Genomic DNA, 23,050 nt, shown 5'->3' with positions numbered 1-23,050 from the left:
ACATCACAAAATTACTCTTTGTTTAAAGTTCACTATGACCAACTAAATTGCTAATAAAGATAAACTTTGTTAGATTTTTCGGTTTGAAGTATCTCAACCACGTGATGCAGATTGTCATTCTTTATTGCTTTTGTTAACAGATAGGGGCATATGTGATTTGACCCTAAAAAATGGCAAGAAAGGGTTTTTTAACTGATTTGGCCAGTACAAGGTGTCTATTATCACATATTAAAAATCTTAGAGATTCCAACTTCCGGAAACTGGTTATTTTCAAGATGGCTTCCAAGATGGCCGCCTAACCATTAAAATAACAGTAAATAGGCCATAACTCGGTCATCATATGATCAAAACATGTAGTTTTGGTGTCTATATATGTAGGTTTTTATACTCTGTAAAGTCGGTGCGACCATTTTAATAATTGTTGAATTATCTGATTATAAATGAACAATTATGAATGAACAATAATAATGTATTGGTTGAAAAAAACGGTGAATTTCTATATATTTGGGTAAAATAAGGAGGCAAAAAGAATTCATGCAATGTGGTCATGTAGACTTTTGACCTATGCAGCGTAAAGAAAGCACACGGATCAAGTTTTGCTAAAGCTCGTCGATGACACTGTCGATGTCATCGTCTGTAATTATGTGATTGCTGTATGGGTAGACACATAAACCAGTTTGGCATGGTCCACATGCATCATCGCTTGGTAGCTCATATCTCCGACAACCACATTGAGGTGGAACGATTCGCAATTGCAGTTTATTATTTTCAGTAGGTTGTCCGGGGAAGCTTTCATCTCCGCCATGATTGGAACCAATCCTACATCGAAGTTTTCGCCACTGACAATTCGGGGTCATTGACCTTGCGCGGGCCACCTGATTGGTTGCCTTGTAGGTCAAGCAAGCATCATGCCTCAGGCCTCGGAGGCCGTTTAACCTATAGGCGAATAAAGCTGCAAATTCCGCAGATCGACGAAAGATATCTACCCTCGAGGAATTTGAGTTCGCTATTTGAGAAAAACATTTGAGAAAAAAGGAGTTGTGCCAATTGTACACTTAACACGTGGTCTTAGAATATGCTTAAAGAGCATAGTTTTGCGTTAACTATCATTACAGTAAAATGGAGACTTTGAAACGCGCACGACAGTCATCGTTATAACACCTTTTAAGAACCTGCCTCAGTTAAACATATGCCGATGTTACACCAACAACGGATATTAGCGAGGTACATTAACTGCTCCTAGTTCAATCTGCAGTGTTCGGGTGACAAATTAGTTTCTTAACTGTTGTAATTAACAGTTTTTTTTGTAAGCGTTAAACTTGTTATTCACGACTATCCGTGCGCAAAAAGTGGAGTGATGTTTACTGCGATAAACCAGGCAAATCAACTAAAAGTAAGATCGTTTATTTTTGTGCGACTGAGAAACATAGCTAAAAGCGAAACTGATAGTTAACACTCGTAGGTATCGAAGTATAATCGAAAATAGCGGTCACAGTATTGTGTTCGCTACAGTTTGTTCGGTTGCCGAATATTCATCTTATTTTAGTAACGTAAATGGGAGAAATACAAGCTGTAGAGTCGGACCCAGATTAGGGATTTGACCAAATCACACATTTGGCCGAACTCGGGTTGTTTTTAAACCGACTCCGCAGTCCTACATGGTTGTCAGTGCAAAACCCAATACAGAAAAAAATGTATGGTACGCGAGTTGTTAATAATTGGCATTATTCATAAAATGAGACACTGCATACGAAATGTTGCCGACCCCTGACCTCAGCGAATAACGAAAACTACCAGGCGTTTACGATAGACCAAACGAAATACGAAAAACGGCGATGGTTGCTCGATTTTGGTTTCGCACTAGCTTAAAAGGCGTAACACAATTATTTGAAAAGCACGAAAAAAAAAACAAAAAAAAATAATATCACTTACGAAAAGGGGGGTAAGAACCCCCCCCCCCTGGATACGCCACTGGGGACAATGGTAATGTATAATATCTTTACCCATCATAAGTAATACATATTACACTAACAAATAATACTAATAATCTATATTTTATTAAAATTATTTAATTGATGCACCGTTTTTATTGGTTTGATTTTATTTATTAAAGTGTACGATTCTCACTTTGACAAAAGAATGTATCCGAGAACACCTTGACCACTTTTGGATTGAACTGACGCTTTGTTTTCGAAATAATATTTCTTTCGATTGGGCGTCGACACAATTAGTTTGGGGTTCGTGTTCTGAAAGCAAAACCAGGGCTTTTTACAGACAAATTCAAATCATTAAATGCCACTTCCTATATTCCACCAGAGTATAAAATGGGGTAAAATTGGTAACTACCCCAATGTACGGCTTTTTGGCCCGATAATTTTATGACATATGCTATTTATTTAAAATTTAGAAGGTATCTAACACCAAATTTGTTAGACCATAAAGTACAACATCAGGGCCAAAGTATTTTTAACGTGCAGATATGTTTTATATTAGAATACGATTAAATTTTGATAGAAAAACAATGGGGGTAGTAGTAAATGAAAATATTTTTTTTTTGGAAAAATTAAGAAAACATGAAACAATTTTTGTCACTTTTGGAAAATATTGGCAGACTTTATGATTTAATTTTTCAGGCATTCGAATATACTTACACCAGTGAGAGGCAAGAAAAAGTACACTTCGCATACTGTTGCATCACCTGCAGAATACACTTGGGCGCCACCATATTGCAAGGTATTGTTGCGTAAGCTAAGCAAACCATCAAAAGTACCAAACTTGCCCCTTCCATCAGCACCGAGATCTGAATTTACCTTTTGAAAACATAGAGCATCGTCAATGTTTGGGCTAAATTTAGAAAGTGCTTTCGATCAAAGTATACCTCAATAAAAATGTTTCTAAATCACCTTCATTCATTTTTACTTACCTCTATAGAGTATTGTCCTGGCCCGGCTTTAAAATCAATAACAAAAAGTGCGGTGAACGGATGTACGGTGAAGGTTTCAAAAATGTACGATGCACCTCTGAAAATCATATTTTTTTAAACTTCTATGAAACATGTTATAAAGGGACAGCCAAATCAGCCTTCCAAAAAAGAATATTGCACTTACGAGTAACTTTTGTCGTAAACTGCTAGTTGACGTTTCGCATTTCCCACTTTGAAGTAAACCTGAAAATATAATTTTATCGCGGATAGCTCAGAAAACAAAAAGACAGAAAATGAAAAAAAAACACAATAACAATACAACCGGTTGCAGCCTGTTGCCTGTTTATTAATATGCTTCGTCCAGGACTGTCCCTAAATAAACCGTGCAGATTGTTTGCTAAGCAGCATGTCTTAATGACAACAACATATATCGCAACAGAATCATATTGGTTCGATTTTGTGAAAACTCAGACTTAGGCAGAGCCGTAAACTTCGTCAACTGGATTTTAGAAACGCCATACTAAAAAATGCTCTAGAATCTAACACAGTATTTATATATTCAAATACATGGTTTCAGTAAGAACACAGCACTTGCCTTATTCCCTCCGTCAAACATATCCCTTCCCCCGTCTGATATCGAAGTTGGTTCAAATCTTGTCGGAAACTTATACAAGTGAAAATTGTCGATTTGCCTTGTGAGACTGAGAGACATGTTTAGAAAGCGCACGAACAATTCTAAAACAAAAGTCCGATTTTTAGTAACGATACCCCTATGTTCAATGTATTACCATTGCTACACATTGAGAAAATGAAAACTGTGAAATAAACCGAATGACTTGATTCTATTGTGCTTATTTTCTTTCACAAAAAATGTCAAGATAAGGGTTACAAATTTAAGAGTAATCGTTCACCTGTCGATAGTCGTTTCCCAAAGGGTTTCGAATTACACAGAATAAACTAATTCATACCTCCAGCGACGCATTTCAAACCACTAAACGGACGACTTTGAGTTTGATTAGTGCTGGAAGTTTGCAGACAAGGGCCACTGGTGCAACTTCGGCTTCTTATTTGGATCCCGTGCACGCGACAACTGATAGGACTGGCCGACCAAGATGTCCAAAGACTCCAAACTTAATTTGATAAATACTTTACCAAAAAAATCAACAGTAATCTAGCGACCAGTTTAATTTTAGAAAAAGTTAAACGTAATTATGAACAAATAATAAACTAAGCAAATGTTTATTTACGATAGGACGACCATATGTCTGCTTCAAAGCAATTTATACTTTTTTTTCAAAAAAAATTCATGATTTTTGGAGGAGACTTAAAAATTCAATGACTAAATGCACGTAAGTCAAGTCATTGACTTTAGTATTACAACACTGTCTATTTACCGTATCTCAAAATATGTAAAGGCCAGTAGTTCCAGCCTCATCGTAGCAAGTTTTCTATTTGCTTTCTTAAGGTGTTTCAGTAAGCCTAGTAAAAAGGCCATTTTCCATATTTGTAACGATAAACTACGGCAAAACTAAGATAACAATTGAAGGGATTAAACCAGCGCTTCCTAAATCTATTAAAGTGATGCAGTGCCCAACAAATCCTTTTTGGTCTATCATTCCTCAATACCAGAAACCGTTTGGTGGTAAAATGTACCTTATTCGAATTGAATGGAGATGCGTTTTGTGTTCTAATCTTTTACATTAATATGGATGCTTAGCTTTAGTGTGGGCTAAACGTTGTCGGCTACTAGAAAAAAAAAAGCGGCACCCGCTTATATTATCTAGTAATCGGTTAGCTACATAAAGGCACTTATATTATCTGATTCTCAAAACTTGTACACAAACATATGTATAGCGTAACACGAGCGACTTTACCTGAGTAATCAGCTCCAACAAGAATATGAATCATGGCAAACATCGTCTCATTGATTTCTCGTTTTGGTATTTTCCTACCGAATTGCCTACAAAGTTCATATGTCGTTGGTCGAGCAACCATCATTTCTCAACGTAAGAGAACTTATTTAGAAAAACAGGTAACATAAATGCACCTCCTTTGAATTGATAACTTTGTTTAAATGTTTAATTAGGTACTTTTAAAAAACAGATAAGCCAGGAATAACAATACATTTTGTGTGAGCTCTTTAAATTTATCCAAAGAGAGAAAATTTAATTGCGTTTTGTTTAGCCTGTAGATTGTATTTCACGAATACCGTTTCGTAAACAGGTTCCCCTTCAATCTTATGCAATTGATACCCTTTATTCTCAAATTGGTACCCTTATTTCTCAAGTATTTCTAAAGATACTGGTTATTCTACTATAATGTGCCTGCTGCGGGCGTTTTACAAATCTAAAAAAAAAATGTCCTTCTGAGCAGACTCATTTCTTGCGGGAAAAAATACAGGAACTGAGCTTAGAACCGTTAAACTTGAAATTTGGGAAACTTACTTCGACAGAAGAGTATATCCGAACACGGCCTTGCCGCTTCCCGATCGGACAAAAGCTCTATTTCCCATCTCCCGATTTCGATAACGCGGCCACAAAATAAGTTTGCGTTTTGAGTTCTGAAATAAGGGTGGGAGCTTTCATAAACCTCCAAAACCTGTTTAAACGTGTGACGCCACAAAAACAATTCCGAAACGTTTGCAGTCGTGAACATTTTGGAAAAAAGAACAATACAAATTAAAGCACTTTAAAACGTTTCAAACTATTTCGTTTGGCTTAAAACGATGTAAATAGAGTTACAACATACATTTATTTTATATAATGCTGCATTAGTATAAACACGGCAAGATTAAAGGTGAGTATTAATAGCGCTTGTGACCTATCAAACTTAATGCTATGTTCGACCTTCATATTTTCATGTCTTCGATAGATCTTTACTAGCCATAAGAGAAAGCTTTAGCTTAGCCTATGGGAAGTTTTTTTAACTAGTCATTTAAAAAATCACTTAATTTCAAGTCAGGACATAAAATCAATACCAAGCCAAGTCCCAATCCTATTTTCATTATTATTATTTGCCTGATTTCAATCAAATTTATTGCAATAGCAAGGTAATTCCAAGTCCAGTTATTGATAATACAAATTAATACTAAACTATTAAATTTAGTAAATTCACACGATTTTGGCAACATATTTAAAAAGGAATTTGTTTAAATGACTAGTAAAAGTAATTTGTTTGAACGACTGTCGAAAGTCAAGTCATATGCCCAATGACTTAGGTGGAGTAATTTTTGTCCATTAGCGTGAAGTCAATCCATTCCCTCAGGTCAGTGGTTTCTGACTTTGGGTCTTACAGTTCCCTATATAGAATGTAAATAAATACATTCTTTGCGAAACCTTATAGTATTTCAGAAAGTGATTTACAGTGATATCACAATAATTAAATTGAAACATCACGTGAACTGTACACGAGAAAAACATATTTGATTGAAAGCTTTCAGCTTTCCAATAGAGTTGAAAATCAAAAGAATTAAAAATATATGTCATTCCAAAAAAATTTAAAATATATGTTTAATATACGTACATAAAATATACACATCCTTTTACGTTATAAACCGCACCCTGGCTGCAAACCATTGACTTTAGTCATTGAAAACTGTTTATAAGCTCACAGCAGCAACAATACCCACCGGTTCTAGAGGCAGGAAGAAGTAAACTTCACAAACTGTTACAGCCCTTGAGGAAAAGAATTGTGCGCCTCGATATTTCAGGGTGTAGTTGCGCAGGGAAACTGATCCCTCGAAAGTCTCAAACAAGCCTTGTGCTCGTGGTGCTAGGGTTGAGACCACCTGTAATTTACAAAAGCTTTAAAGTAATCGATACGAATTGGGCAATGTTGTAACTTCAAGGAAATGGTAAAAATAAACTTACAAATGTGTTCACTCACCTGTAGTAGGTACCTTTGGGGACCGGATTTGTCTCCAAGAACAAACATTGCTGTGAATGGATGTACTGCGAAGGTTGCAAATATATACGAAGGACCTCTGAAAATAGCAGTGTTGAAACTTTTACCAAGGCAATCTGGCTTATATAATCAAAATTTACTGAAGTTGGTAAATTACGCCTGCCTGCATTACTTTTGTAGGCATTAGTATTAAAAAAATGAAACTGTTTTTTGTAGGCAGTCGTATTAAAAAAAAGCAACTGTTCTTCATATAAAAATTAAACCAATTGTTGTTTAGAGACCAGCAGTAATTCCCCAAAGCCCAAAGTATTTTTAAAATGAAATTCAACAAAGTCGTTCACAAGCTGAGCATTGGTGGCTAAAATAGATTGCCTGCAATGAGATCTAAACTCAAGAGTTCGACCTGTTCACAGCTGCCACTTTAACGATTGAACTTGTTTTAAGTTAAGATGGGTTAGAGCCGAGAAACCATCAGGAAATCTCTGCCTGCTGTAAGCATAGTGCTATAGCATTGCATTTATGAGCTGAAATCTCACCACAGTTTTCTGGCGACCATTAACTTGCTTCTTTATAAATCCTGAACAGGTGTACCTGGCGTTTATTTAGAAATGGTGATATTTTTTTCCTGAAGAACCGACATTGGCGACTTTTCTGCCAAAAAAGGTGACTTTCAGATTTCCCACTCACCTGTAAGTTTTGTTGTATACTGCAAGTTGTCGGGGTTCGTCACCAATTTTAAAGTAGACCTGGAATGCAGTAGTGTAATGTTTTGCGTGAAGCTCACTTATAAGTCAGTATGTTTTAAAGGTTTAAGTTCGCATGATTCATTTGAGTTACATTGAGGCAACTTAAGCGCACTCATAATTCGGGATGTTTAAATGTCTTGAGTTCGCATGATTCATTTGAGTTACATTGAGGCAACTTAAGCGAACTCATAATTCAGGATGTTTAAATGTCTTGAGTTCGCATGCTTCATTTGACTTACGCATTCAAGCAACTTAAGCGCACTCATAATTCAGGATGTTTAAATGTCTTGAGTTCGCATGATTCATTTGAGTTACAGTGAGGCAACTTAAGCGCACTCATAATTCAGGATGTTTAAATGTCTTGAGTTTGCATGATTCATTTGAGTTACAGTGAGGCAACTTAAGCGCACTCATAATTCAGGATGTTTAAATGTCTTGAGTTCGCATGATTCATTTGAGTTACATTGAGGCAACTTAAGCGCACTCATAATTCGGGATGTTTAAATGTCTTGAGTTCGCATAATTCATTTGAGTTACAGTGAGGCAACTTAAGCGCACTCATAATTCGGAATGTTTAAATGTCTTGAGTTCGCATGATTCTTTTGAGTTACAGTGAGGCAACTTAAGCGCACTCATAATTCAGGATGTTTAAATGTCTTGAGTTCGCATGATTCATTTGAGTTACAGTGAGGCAACTTAAGCGCACTCATAATTCGGGATGTTTAATTGTCTTGAGTTCGCATGATTCATTTGAGTTACAGTGAGGCAACTTAAGCGCACTCATAATTCAGGATGTTTAAATGTCTTGAGTTCGCATGATTCATTTGAGTTACATTGAGGCAACTTAAGCGCACTCATAATTCAGGATTTTTAAATGTCTTAAGTTCGCCTGATTCATTTGACTTACGCATTCAAGCAACTTAAGCGCACTCATAATTCAGGATGTTTAAATGTCTTGAGTTCGCATGATTCATTTGAGTTACATTGAGGCAACTTAAGCGCACTCATAATTCAGGATGTTTAAATGTCTTAAGTTCGCATGATTCATTTGACTTACGCATTCAAGCAACTTAAGCGCACTCATAATTCGGGATGTTTAAATGTCTTGAGTTTGCATGATTCATTTGAGTTGCATTGAGGCAACTTAAGCGCACTCATAATTCGGGATGTTTAAATGTCTTGAGTTTGCATGATTCATTTGAGTTACAGTGAGGCAACTTAAGCGCACTCATAATTCAAGATGTTTAAATGTCTTGAGATTGCATGATTCATTTGAGTTTCAGTGAGGCAACTTAAGCGCACTCATAATTCAGGATGTTTAAATGTCTTGAGTTCGCATGATTCATTTGAGTTACAGTGAGGCAACTTAAGCGCACTCATAATTCAGGATGTTTAAATGTCTTGAGTTCGCATGATTCATTTGAGTTACAGTGAGGCAACTTAAGCGCACTCATAATTCAGGATGTTTAAATGTCTTGAGTTTGCATGATTCATTTGAGTTACAGTGAGGCAACTTAAGCGCACTCATAATTCAGGATGTTTAAATGTCTTGAGTTTGCATGATTCATTTGAGTTACAGTGAGGCAACTTAAGCGCACTCATAATTCAGGATGTTTAAATGTCTTGAGTTTGCATGATTCATTTGAGTTACAGTGAGGCAACTTAAGCGCACTCATAATTCAGGATGTTTAAATGTCTTGAGTTTGCATGATTCATTTGAGTTACAGTGAGGCAACTTAAGCGCATTCATAATTCGGGATGTTTAAATGTCTTGATTTCGCATGATTCATTTGAGTTACAGTGAGGCAACTTAAGCGCACTCATAATTCAGGATGTTTAAATGTCTTGAGTTTGCATGATTCATTTGAGTTACAGTGAGGCAACTTAAGCGCACTCATAATTCAGGATGTTTAAATGTCTTGAGTTTGCATGATTCATTTGAGTTACAGTGAGGCAACTTAAGCGCATTCATAATTCGGGATGTTTAAATGTCTTGATTTCGCATGATTCATTTGAGTTACAGTGAGGCAACTTAAGCGCACTCATAATTCAGGATGTTTAAATGTCTTGAGTTTGCATGATTCATTTGAGTTACATTGAGGCAACTTAAGCGCACTCATAATTCAGGATGTTTAAATGTCTTGAGTTTGCATGATTCATTTGAGTTACAATGAGGCAACTTAAGCGCACTCATAATTCGGGATGTTTAAATGTCTTGAGTTTGCATGATTCATTTGAGTTACATTGAGGCAACTTAAGCGCACTCATAATTCGGAATGTTTAAATGTCTTGAGTTTGCATGATTCATTTGAGTTACAGTGAGGCAACTTAAGCGCACTCATAATTCAGGATGTTTAAATGTCTTTAGATTGCATGATTCATTTGAGTTACATTGAGGCAACTTAAGCGCACTCATAATTCAGGATGTTTAAATGTCTTGAGTTCGCATGATTCATTTGACTTACGCATTCAAGCAACTTAAGCGCACTCATAATTCGGGATGTTTAAATGTCTTGAGTTCGCATGATTCATTTGAGTTACAGTGAGGCAACTTAAGCGCACTCATAATACAGGATGTTTAAATGTCTTGAGTTTGCATGATTCATTTGAGTTACATTGAGGCAACTTAAGCGCACTCATAATTCGGGATGTTTAAATGTCTTGAGTTCGCATGATTCATTTGAGTTACAGTGAGGCAACTTAAGCGCACTCATAATTCAGGATGTTTAAATGTCTTGAGTTCGCATGATTCATTTGAGTTACAGTGAGGCAACTTAAGCGCACTCATAATTCGGGATGTTTAAATGTCTTGAGTTCGCATGATTCATTTGAGTTACAGTGAGGCAACTTAAGCGCACTCATAATTCAGGATGTTTAAATGTCTTGAGTTCGCATGATTCATTTGAGTTACAGTGAGGCAACTTAAGCGCACTCATAATTCAGGATGTTTAAATGTCTTGAGTTCGCATGATTCATTTGACTTACGCATTCAAGCAACTTAAGCGCACTCATAATTCGGGATGTTTAAATGTCTTGAGTTTGCATGATTCATTTGAGTTACATTGAGGCAACTTAAGCGCACTCATAATTCGGGATGTTTAAATGTCTTGAGTTTGCATGATTCATTTGAGTTACAGTGAGGCAACTTAAGCGCACTCATAATTCAGGATGTTTAAATGTCTTGAGATTGCATGATTCATTTGAGTTACAATGAGGCAACTTAAGCGCACTCATAATTCAGGATGTTTAAATGTCTTGAGTTTGCATGATTCATTTGAGTTACAGTGAGGCAACTTAAGCGCACTCATAATTCGGGATGTTTAAAGGTCTTGAGTTCGCATGATTCATTTGAGTTACAGTGAGGCAACTTAAGCGCACTCATAATTCAGGATGTTTAAATGTCTTGAGTTCGCATGATTCATTTGAGTTACAGTGAGGCAACTTAAGCGCACTCATAATTCGGGATGTATAAATGTCTTGAGTTCGCATGATTCATTTGAGTTACATTGAGGCAACTTAAGCGCACTCATAATTCAGGATGTTTAAATGTCTTGAGTTCGCATGATTCATTTGAGTTACAGTGAGGCAACTTAAGCGCACTCATAATTCAGGATGTTTAAATGTCTTGAGTTCGCATGATTCATTTGACTTACGCATTCAAGCAACTTAAGCGCACTCATAATTCGGGATGTTTAAATGTCTTGAGTTTGCATGATTCATTTGAGTTACATTGAGGCAACTTAAGCGCACTCATAATTCGGGATGTTTAAATGTCTTGAGTTTGCATGATTCATTTGAGTTACAGTGAGGCAACTTAAGCGCACTCATAATTCAGGATGTTTAAATGTCTTGAGATTGCATGATTCATTTGAGTTACAATGAGGCAACTTAAGCGCACTCATAATTCAGGATGTTTAAATGTCTTGAGTTTGCATGATTCATTTGAGTTACAGTGAGGCAACTTAAGCGCACTCATAATTCAGGATGTTTAAATGTCTTGAGTTTGCATGATTCATTTGAGTTACAGTGAGGCAACTTAAGCGCACTCATAATTCAGGATGTTTAAATGTCTTGAGTTCGCATGATTCATTTGAGTTACAGTGAGGCAACTTAAGCGCACTCATAATTCAGGATGTTTAAATGTCTTGAGTTCGCATGATTCATTTGAGTTACAGTGAGGCAACTTAAGCGCACTCATAATTCAGGATGTTTAAATGTCTTGAGTTTGCATGATTCATTTGAGTTACAGTGAGGCAACTTAAGCGCACTCATAATTCAGGATGTTTAAATGTCTTGAGTTTGCATGATTCATTTGAGTTACAGTGAGGCAACTTAAGCGCACTCATAATTCAGGATATTTAAATGTCTTGAGTTTGCATGATTCATTTGAGTTACAGTGAGGCAACTTAAGCGCACTCATAATTCGAGATGTTTAAATGTCTTGAGTTCGCATGATTCATTTGAGTTACAGTGAGGCAACTTAAGCGCTCTCATCATTCAGGATGTTTAAATGTCTTGAGTTTGCATGATTCATTTGAGTTACAATGAGGCAACTTAAGCGCACTCATAATTCAGGATGTTTAAATGTCTTGAGTTCGCATGATTCATTTGAGTTACAGTGAGGCAACTTAAGCGCACTCATAATTCGGGATGTTTAAATGTCTTGAGTTTGCATGATTCATTTGAGTTACAGTGAGGCAACTTAAGCGCACTCATAATTCGGGATGTTTAAATGTCTTGAGTTTGCATGATTCATTTGAGTTACAGTGAGGCAACTTAAGCGCACTCATAACTCAGGATGTTTAAATGTCTTGAGTTCGCATGGTTCATTTGAGTTACAGTGAGGCAACTTAAGCGCACTCATAATTCAGGATGTTTAAATGTCTCGAGTTCGCATGATTCATTTGAGTTACAGTGAGGCAACTTAAGCGCACTCATCATTCAGGATGTTTAAATGTCTTGAGTTTGCGTGATTCATTTGAGTTACATTGAGGCAACTTAAGCGCACTCATAATTCAGGATGTTTAAATGTCTTGAGTTCGCATGATTCATTTGAGTTACAGTGAGGCGCTGCATTTTCAAGTAAATATATAGAACATAGTGACCTTGGCAGTTAAGATTAGTTTTACTTAAAGCTTGTTTGCTATTTTATAAAACGTTTTTCTTGAAACCCTTTTGCGATTTCCAATCAGTATTGAAATTTTGCATGATATATTCACTTCGTGCGAATTATGAACTGCTTACATGTTTATTGTATACTCGTTACGAAAAGTACGAAACCCACTTTTACTTTTATGTTGTGGGCCGCACGAGTTTTTTGTCAACTCAAAAATCCTTAAAAATGAGCTGAATTAGCTGAACCTACCTTGTTTCCTTTTTGGTACATCTTTCCAACTTCGTCTTTAATTAGGGTTTCATCGGATTGGGTGGGCAACGGAAAGGGGTAATAGTTTTCGACGTCTCTTGTGAGATTACACGAGTTGGATCGAACGCGCTCAAGGATTTCTTTAAAAGTATGTTTACATTGTCATCTTTAAACCATGGTATTTTTGAAGATCGCAGATTTGCTTTTTTAAAAAGATTGACTTCTGCGAATCTTGTCTAGTTTTCGAGTGATGATCCGAAAAACAAAAAAAATTAACATAGGCTTTTTTGGAATTCTTTCTAGGCTAAAGCCAGGGCCGAGATATCGGTTTGTTCGCAATGAATCGGTGTGACCTATTTTTTAAACTTAAAGTATTTGTTTATTGTTGGTCAGAATTGAGGAGCACAACATTGCGGATGCCAATAACTAATATTTTTGCAACTAAATATATCTTCCGTTATTTAGGATATTGCTCATTGGTTTAAACATTAGTCAATCTTATTTTCAGCACAAAGCAAACAAGAAAACCAAACTAACAGAGAAATATGCTATTGGATATATTTGTTTTCAATTATAATCGCTATCCTTTATCGATTATCAAAATGATGCTGTATAACGGATCAACTCTTAGCCTGAGATCGTTATTTCGCTAATCGTTTTTAGTGTAAAAAGCGATACATTTACTAAAATGGTTGTCTCTCTTGCTCTGGATTTCACACCAACGTATGCGTTTCCCGACAAGCAAAAAATTCAACAGGCACAATTTTATGTAATTTTGTCATTTCTGTCTTACGCATGTTGAAAAAAGACAATCAATGCTACGAGAAGTCTAATGGGTTTACCTGATTTATCACCACTCAAAATAATATTCATCATTGTAAGCATTGTGGCCTTGATTTCGTCTTGTGGAAATTTTACGCCGACGGGTCTGCAAAATTTGTTCATGATTATAAAAAAAGAGGATAAATATGGTTGTCTATTACTCTTTAAACATTATCTTTCAGTAGGCTACTTTATTTGTTTGGGCAACCGTTAGCGTTTACGTGGTCCGTTATGACAATAATGCGACCCTCATTTGCAAACAGATACAAGCTACATATTTTAGCTTCTGTGTTTGTTGTAATGTGTCGCTTTTGGTAAATCAGTTTGTAAGCCTCGAACCAAGTAAATATTTTTTTCAGGTATTGTAGGATATTTTCCAACGTCTTTCAATGCAACATTGTAAAATAAAAATACGTTAAAATAAAGTCCATTCTCGTGCGAAATGTTTAGAATTCGTTAAGCGCCCGGTGAGGGTTAAAACTTGGCCGTAAAATATTCAATTTAATAATACAGTTTTATAATATATTATAAATTTGACAGAACCTTAGCTGTGCAGAACAATAACGTCAGAACTCATGTTTATCTGTATAACTCTTAATAACCTTAAAAGTAATAATATATAAAACGTTATGGGTATATATGGACGAGTTAAGAGATTAAGCAAAACAGTTTAAACCTCACTTTGACAGGAGAGTGTATCCAAGCACAGCAGCGCCACCTTCTGGCCGAACCGATGCTTCATTTATCACATAAAACAACCGTGGGGGTTTTGTCGACAAAATAAGTGCGAGAGTCGAATTCTGCATAAGATATGTTTTGTGTATTTTGGTATTTATAACATGGTTTCCACAAGCCCAATTTTCGTAAAACAATTTAACTTAAAAACAGCGTGAACCACATCCTAAATTTCTTGCGGACCTTGTCGGCCTATTCTTTTAATCTTAAAAGTTAAAAACAAAAAGCGGTTTTAATTAGTACGTCAATGTAGATGAAATAAAGTCCTAAGAAAGAGTCAAACAATTCTAGAAAAAGGATCTAAACTTATTATGTTTTCGTACCTACAAAGCTTATCTTCCATTAAACACAGATCAAACTTAACTTTGATAAAGTTCTAGTTCAACATTGTTAAACGTAAATTTAACAAATCTGTAGCCTAAATTCAAAATGAATCCGGTGATTATGTGTTGATTGTTTAAACCCAAATAATAGTAATCCTTAACACTCGGCTAATAATTGTCCAATTCCTGCCTATATTTTACTGATTCTTATATCAAACTGTATAAGCAAAATACACCTAAAAATAATGCATAGAAAAGGACACTGAAAATCAGACAAGGTAAATATTTTCTCACAAAAACAGTTCCAAGGCAAGGTTGGTTTTTATAGTGCTCAAGCATTAAATCAGTTGGAAATCAATCTTGCAAAGCGCACAATCGTGGCGTTATAGGCTCATATATACTTACCGGAGTCAGCGGTAATGAAAAGAAAACTCTGCAAAGTGTTCCAACTCTTGAGGAAAAAATTTGCAGGCCTCCATATTCCATCGTATAGTTTCGCCAAACAATGGATCCCCGGAAAGTCGCGACTTTACTGCTTCCGTCAGTGGCGAAATGAGAATATACCTGTAGAAAGTAGAGTTTTGCTGTCTTTAAATCTGAACAAAACATGTTGCACAGGGGTAAACTAAAGGTGCAAAACTAACTCATATTTATCACGTTAATAGGTCGTACCGACCGTGATTGTGTAATTGTGATGAATGGGACTGTCATCGATCAGAAATATTGCGGTGAAAGGATGTGTAGCGAAGGTTGCAAAGGTGTACGACGGACCACTAAAAAGTCATAATATCAGATGTTGCTTAATTATGCATTACGTTTAAGTTAATCGACACGATTTGTCGATTTACAATACGTTTTATAACTCACGTGTATTTCTTGTTGTATTTTGCAAGTTTAATACGTCCTTTTCCAACTTTATACCTCACCTGAAACAATAAATTAATCAATGCGGTATTGGTTTCGACTAGTTTTAAACAAGTCATTCCTTGACAATTGTGGCATTGACGTTTTTACAAAAAAAAGAAAGCAGAAAAATGTTCTATCTATGTCTTTGATTGTGATTGTTAAATTGCGAGGTGCAATCAAATTGTAGGAAGGTGAGCAAGGTTATTTGCAAAGAACAAACAGTGAAATTTTACGTCGCTTATTCATAAAGATTAGATCAGAAAAGTCGAAAAGAAAAGTTAAGTCGGTGATGTTGAGCAACTATAAGTCTTTTTCTGTTCTATTGCTTATATCATAAAAAATGTAAAATAACACATTTCGTGAACATCCCTGTTAAAGAGTTCTCTTATTAATATTATATGTATGGCTATAACCTAAACCATAGTAGTAGGCCTACTTGTTTCAAACATACAATATACCTCATCGATAGTTACACTTATTATCTTCAAATTTTTCTATATATAAAAAAATTTTCATGTAGGCTATAGGACTAAAGATTGAGTGTAAATGCCAGATTACATCGATTTACAAACGTGAACTTTATATAATGCTTTTAGCAGTCATCTAAGTTCGTTGTTCTGCTGTTGCTATGACGTAAATGCTTTGTCAGAACTTACAAAGTTTCGCCTGTTGCTTCTGGCTACAGAATGATCGTCAAAATAAGTTATCTCCGAAGGAATTGGCAGCGGGTAGCGGTAAAAGTCTTGAACGAGCCTTGTGAGGTAATGAGAATCAGATCGAAATCGATCAAACATTTCTGCAGAAAAGAACATCCAATCTATAAAAACACCGGGTGCCTTCGACAAGGCTTCCCGAAATCAGTCAGCTTAAGCAAGATTATAGTGGACGTAAGACCAGGCTAAAAAAAAACTATGGGGATGGTAAAAAGGAGTGACTTGAGCAAAACATCTAAAAATCTGGAAAAAATGACTTTTTGGTTATGAGTGTATTGTGATGAGTGCGCATTTATCGTCGACTATAGTAGGACATCAGAAGGACTTGATCACAGAATGCACATTGCTTGTCAAAATTGCTTTCAAGAGCAGTAAGGGGATAAAATGTGCGAATTCTGCCATATTTAAAAAAAAATTTAGCACAGCACTATTTACCTTTCGCATTCTTGTGAGAACAAACGAGATTTAAAATGAATTAATTGTGAATAAACTGAATGCAATTCTAGTTCAAATGCCAATTTATTCTCTGTTGTTCCAGAAAAAATTATAATCTAGTTTTAAAAAGCTAAAATAAATCTAGCATGCCAAGCGCAACACAATTGTACATTTTAGCTGATTATAATCTGACAGCGATAGTACTTTATTGTTGTACAAAAAAAAATACTTTGCATCACACAACAAACTAGCGAAATCCCGAATAAAAAACACCCAAAACAAACAGATTACAAAATTACTATATTGTGAAATTATACGCTATTTAAACCTTTCACCCAGAGGGGGCTGCAGGGACGAGTTTTCGTTTCTACTCTGTTTTCTGTTGGGCAGGTACCGCTGATACAACTTCGGATACTTTTTTGCGATGGCTCATGGCAGCTACCCGGACAAGATGACCAGGGGCTCCAGTGGCTCCAACCTAAAGTCGAATTTGTTTATTTACATGCATTGAACGCGCTTTATAATTGTGTGTTTTATATAGCGATTGGCTGCATTTAGCGTTTTGAACAGACCCGCTTATCTACAGTGCAGCATATAGGCAAATCAATAGTGGTGTTATAAAGCCATCGTTATTATATCGCACTTATTTACCGCCAACTAAATCATGCATCTAATATTTGCGTAAAAATAGAAGTCGCGTGAAAATCGGAGATACCTCTGTCTAATAACCATCCTACTTGTTCACGTTTAACCAAATCACGCAAATAATCATGAGTAAATATTGTAGTTCTGACAAAATCGGGGCTAAGTCTTTGTTATAGCCATCGCACTTTTTTAGGATCAACCAAATTACGCAAATTAAATATTGTTTCATAAAAATGTGGGTCGCATCAAGAAGTTTTCATGTTTAGAAATTTTTCACGTTTAGCAAATTAACTGAGATAAATAAATCACAAAAATTGACAGAACATAATAACTCTTATTCAATAATTACGGTTAAATAGTAGGCTTTAATTATTAAACAAAAAAAATTATAGCATTACAGTCGCCCTCTGATTGAATGGAATCCTCAGTTTTAAATCAATCAATTTTGATTGATATACTTATATGTTTCAATCTTATTTTTAGATGTGATCAGCTACTTCGGTAGACGCACTGGTTAAAGTACACATTGAAATATAAAATTCAAGTTGCTTTTTGAAACTTTCGATTTAATGTTACCTCAATTGATCATTTTTCAACTTAGCTCTGTAGGTCCAATTTAAATATTTTCTGATTGAAATATGCTTTTAAGTTTAAAAAGGATTTCACACTTGATCGCAGTAAGTACCTTGTTGGTTACTTCCCAAAATGAGCTGCATCATCGACAACATTGTATCTCTGATTTCTTCCATCGAAATTTTAGCGTTTCCGTGCCTGCAAAGTTCAAAATTGACTCGGAAATATATTTGAGTATAGGTAAGTCAAAAGTGACACCAAGTAAAAGTATTTCAAAGTGCAAATACGAGTTTAAATTGCAATGGAAAAAGTTTGGCCCACAAAGTCTTATTTTTCACGTTAATATACATTTGGTACTCTAAAGTCTAAACTAGTATTTAATGCAATTCGAGTTTTGAGAAGTAATAATGTACTGTCATTAGCCAAGGCTATAGTGACTAAATATCTGTTGTTTGGTGAACAGCTTTTGACTGAAAAACATCAGAATTTGTTCAACATAATTAGGTAACAAGCAATTTATTAACAAGTATTCCCACTTTAATAATAGTGTGTATCCGAAAATGGCTGGTCCAACTCCTGACTGGACCAAAGCCCTATTTTGCGTATATGATCTTCTGTGATCCTTGGCAACCAAAACGATTGTATGTCCAGATGACTGATATAAAAACAAAACGGTAAGTTATGCTGCCACTTTAGTTATTCTCCATTCTAGAATTTACGTTGTTAGGTGATATTTTCTCAATAAAAAATTTGTTAAAGCGTTATATCTTGGATTTTTCGATAGATCAAAGTTTGTTTTACATTCCTAAAGGCAACTATTTTGATTTATTTTTAATCTAGCTGTTTTCAGTTTTGTAATAAATTAAATCAATGACTTGACTGAAGTGCAACGCAAATTATGTCATTGTTTTAAATTAAATGACTTGAATTAAGCATTCTGGGCAATAATTTGACCTGATTCAAGCCTTTTAGACAAATGACTTTAGTTGAAATGAAGTGTTTTTATTAAGCAACTCTTTTATAAAATTGAGTTATCTTAATTTTTTCACCTAAAGCAATTTGCTTGCTATGTTGCGTTTGTTTATTTTTTTTTAATTGAGTTATGGCTCATAATCGGACGAGTTCATTGAGTCTTGAGTTTGTCTTAGGTCATTAATAAATGACTTGACTGGGACTTAAGTCATCTAAAATTACTTGTTTACATCACTGGCTGTTTCTCTACCATTTATAAATACATTGTTATTCTAAATGTACGCCGTTTATGATGCAATGATAAATCAGCGACATTTCAATGACTGTCAGAATAATTAATCCAAATATTAGTTTAAATTGACAGGCTTTATTTACAAATATAGGCGTTTTTAAGGCCCCTGTACAATATTAAGGCCAGGGTGGTCAAAGGTTACAAGCCTTAAAATTTGTTGTAAAACTATTTGAGTTGTTTATGCTTTACGAGTGACATACAGAAGGGTAGCCTATAATGAGCTCTTGTTATGAAAGTGAAACGATTTTATTTAAAGGTTTTTAGAATAAAAAAAATTTTAAGTGCATTTTCTTTTATTAGATCACCTTATCTTTTAAGTCTAAAAGGAAGCGAACATATCCAAGTTTGGCAACAATTTAATTGACTATATGTTGAGACCACACCGAGAAAGCGTGTAATTATAATTTCCGACAATTTCGTTTTGGGCTGGTTTACTCACGGACGTTAAGGGCATGAGATAGTAAACTTCACAAACAGGTGAACTACCAGTGAGATAAACTTCTGCTACTTCAAACAGCAGCGTATAGTTTCGCAATGAAACCGATCCGCGAGACGTCTTAAATTTGCCTCTTCCGTGTGTATAAAGTTGAGACTGCACCTATTCAAATACAACAAAGATGAAAAGCGTGTTTCAATCGTGCCCCCTTATAAAATAAAATATTAGGTAAAGGCAATTAACTTAACAACCGATTTGAAACTCATATTTACTGACCTCTATTGTGTAAATTTTATTGTCGGAATTTCCGTTCAGAACAAACATTGCCGTAAATGGGTGGATTGCAAAGGTTTCGAAAAAGTATGAAGGACCCCTGCAAGTAATTGCAAGAGGATAGTGTTTTTCGTTCCATGTTAAATTATAAAAAGGCTAAGGTTTTTCCAAAGATCCAAATTTAGGTTTGTCCTATACTTACGTATAAGTTTTGTTGTACGTTACCAGTCGAAGATGTTCTTGCCCAGCCCTAAAATACACCTGAAATTTAAATGAATCATCATAAATTTGCTTCAAGTTAAAATCATAATGATTTGCAAGTTAAAATGATAATGATTTGAGTGGTGGAATTTATAAGGAGCGAGAAATGAATGTTTCACGAGTTCCGTTATTGTAGCTGCGATATCAAAGGCACATGCTGACCAGACGTCTAAAGTTGATACACTACAGAACGAATATACGCTGTTGTATTTAAATTGATTTCCGTTTTAGTTAAACAAATTTCTTACAACAATATGTTTGTACCGAATAATTATCAGTAGCATTTTAAAGCGGTTTTGTTGTGCTAAGCTTCCATCATTAGGAAGCAACATTTCGAATTCCGTTCAGATTCTCGAGGAATAACAGTACCAATTTAATAAATGCTGTTTCACCTTGTTAAAACGCGAAATCAAACGGCTAAAAAAGGATTCGATTGACAACAAGGTACTGAGCGCTTAATTCGCTCGCCTGCGGTGAGGTTCGAACTCGACCTTACCTTTCGCATCTCGGGCTCTGTGGTTATGCGAATACACGAATTTACTGCTGGATTCTCAGTCGAAACAAAGAATTTGAATTGAAATTCCTTGACATAACTACATGTAGGGATTTCTGGGCTTAAACGCATAGGCTAAGCACAAACGTATTCGTGCAGGAGTATTTACCATTCGCATTCTTACTGGAATAAATTGCGATTTAAATTAAAAATTGATTGTGAATATTTAAATTTAATCCTAGTTCAAATTTTAATTCAAAACTGTAAAATCAAGTATTTCCAATTCTAATCTAATTTGAGAAAACTAATATAAGTGTAATTCTAACTAATTTAAAAGAACTAAAACGGTCTAATTTCAATTCTAATCTTTTTTAAAAGCTAAAATGATTCTGGTGGTCTAAGTATGGTTTTAACCCAATAAACCTGAAGTAACAATATATTCCGGCCAACAAATTTAGCCAGTCGGTAATTTAATGCTGTTTGCCTTATAGTTACATTTAAGGAATTTCAGGGTTGCTTAGCCTAAGTTCGATGGTACTCACATAGTTTCCCCGTTCAATGGTTCTGAAATATTGGATTGACGTTGCCCTCGGAGCGGTCGAAATCGTATAGGATTTATACTTTTCTACCTTTCTCGAAAGATCCGGAATGTTGGTCCGGACGCGCTCGAAGATTCCTAAAAGTATGATAAAACTCTTGGGGGCAACACAAAACATTTGGCCTCGACGACAAACTGCGTATTACGGTATCGTAATTTTTATTACCCGACCTTAATTTCTGGTGTGTGACGACGCGGAAAGATGTTATTAGTTTTGAAATATTTGTGTGAATACAAATGAATTTAACGACACCATGATAACAAACCATGATGATAGTAAAAGGTACTTTTGATTTGAAATACCTTTTGTTTAAGTCAATTTGAAACACCATGGCAGAATCCAGTTAAAACTATTGACATATATGAGGCAAATACTGGCTTTAGAATGCTGCATTAATCGGTAAATTAATCGACTTTCAAGCGTAATTTAATGTATAAAAGTACACATTGATTGGATTTGGAATTTTAGTGTAACTAAAAAGTAGTGAATTAAAGACCTAATTAATCACTAACATTGAGTTAATCAACCATAAATACAACATTAAAACACTTACGAATGACCCATATGGCATACACAATCAATAAAGTCCCAAGTCGAACAACGGCTTCGTATAGCAACGATGTGCTCTTGTAATCTATTCTGATTTTATGTCATAGCCAAATTGTGTTCGATAAAATCGGTACTGTTTACCGGCACCAACGTAAGAAACAGCCTCGAATACAGATTGTCGTATGCAAAATGGACAATGGAAAAAAGTCGTATACCTGCGACCCAGGCCGGTATTCTGCATGGTCGTTTTTGCCTATTAACAGTGTTGGAGGTTTGTAGACAAAGTCCACTGGTACAGCTTCGAGTTCGTGACTGAGTTGCGTTTTCACCACAGTTCGTAGTGTTAGGTGCCCAGGCGGTCCAAGGACTCCAAACTGTTAGCAAATCAGAACTTGGTATTATATTTATGCCCGCGGAAAGCTTGGTTTTACTTATCGCCTACGAAAATGCACCGTTTTAAATAATTTTTTGTTTATACAATAAACCAGGAAAGTTTCGCAAGTGAGTATTGTTTTACGAGAAAGTTATTGACAGTCGTTTTAATATGTTTTAAGTTAAACTATTATGGTAAAAATTGTTGCACGCCAGAATAGCTCAAGTTATATTAGCTTACATTAGTAGTGAATGACAGGTGGTAGACAATTTTTCATTTATTAGGATTAAATAATAATCAACTAAAAGCGGAAGGGAACCTCAACGCAAATAAAACCAAAATAAATCGATTAGGGACCATCGTTTCATCATGGTGTAAACAAAAGTGTATTTATAGACCTAAACTAATTATTATACTGAAATTTCAACATTGAATTTAATATTTATAGCGTATAAGCTCTACCTGATTGGTCGACTCCCAAAATAACGTGAAGCATCGTCAGCATGGTTGCCTTGATTTCCTCTTTTCCAATTTCTGCACCTTTGTGTCTGTTATGTTAGCCAACGATTAAACAAGCCAATTCAAAGTGAAAGTGAAAGTAAATGACTTTTTAAAGTAAATTTGATGATAACATTTAATTTCTAATACTAAAAATGTTTCTATCAGTAATTAGTAAATTTGTTGTTTATTTCTAATTTGTGTTGAGATGCTTA

General features: G+C 35.3%; 1 protein-coding gene across 1 annotated transcript in view; it reads right to left on the bottom strand.

The window, feature by feature from the left end:
• Positions 1-23,050, bottom strand: part of LOC146136018 (uncharacterized) — a 32,726-nt gene that overhangs the window by 520 nt on the left and 9,156 nt on the right. The window contains exons 15-41 of the mRNA XM_083395067.1: positions 22,800-22,885; positions 22,180-22,338; positions 21,359-21,492; positions 20,265-20,323; positions 20,066-20,162; positions 19,793-19,951; positions 18,626-18,744; positions 18,202-18,287; positions 17,200-17,349; positions 16,380-16,519; positions 15,685-15,743; positions 15,494-15,590; positions 15,223-15,381; positions 14,441-14,559; positions 13,780-13,865; positions 12,938-13,077; positions 7,514-7,572; positions 6,809-6,905; positions 6,552-6,710; positions 5,368-5,483; positions 4,798-4,883; positions 3,892-4,053; positions 3,519-3,658; positions 3,108-3,166; positions 2,924-3,020; positions 2,652-2,810; positions 2,128-2,246 (exon numbers count right to left, since the gene is read on the bottom strand). Coding sequence (XP_083251193.1) covers positions 2,128-2,246; positions 2,652-2,810; positions 2,924-3,020; positions 3,108-3,166; positions 3,519-3,658; positions 3,892-4,053; positions 4,798-4,883; positions 5,368-5,483; positions 6,552-6,710; positions 6,809-6,905; positions 7,514-7,572; positions 12,938-13,077; positions 13,780-13,865; positions 14,441-14,559; positions 15,223-15,381; positions 15,494-15,590; positions 15,685-15,743; positions 16,380-16,519; positions 17,200-17,349; positions 18,202-18,287; positions 18,626-18,744; positions 19,793-19,951; positions 20,066-20,162; positions 20,265-20,323; positions 21,359-21,492; positions 22,180-22,338; positions 22,800-22,885 — 3,102 coding nt within the window. The remainder of the gene's footprint in view (positions 1-2,127; positions 2,247-2,651; positions 2,811-2,923; positions 3,021-3,107; positions 3,167-3,518; positions 3,659-3,891; positions 4,054-4,797; positions 4,884-5,367; positions 5,484-6,551; positions 6,711-6,808; positions 6,906-7,513; positions 7,573-12,937; positions 13,078-13,779; positions 13,866-14,440; positions 14,560-15,222; positions 15,382-15,493; positions 15,591-15,684; positions 15,744-16,379; positions 16,520-17,199; positions 17,350-18,201; positions 18,288-18,625; positions 18,745-19,792; positions 19,952-20,065; positions 20,163-20,264; positions 20,324-21,358; positions 21,493-22,179; positions 22,339-22,799; positions 22,886-23,050) is intronic.

Source organism: Ascidiella aspersa, chromosome 8 (genome assembly GCF_963924565.1).
Source record: "Ascidiella aspersa chromosome 8, kaAscAspe10.2, whole genome shotgun sequence".
Lineage (NCBI taxonomy): Eukaryota > Metazoa > Chordata > Ascidiacea > Phlebobranchia > Ascidiidae > Ascidiella > Ascidiella aspersa.
This window is presented reverse-complemented; position numbering and strand designations above follow the sequence as displayed.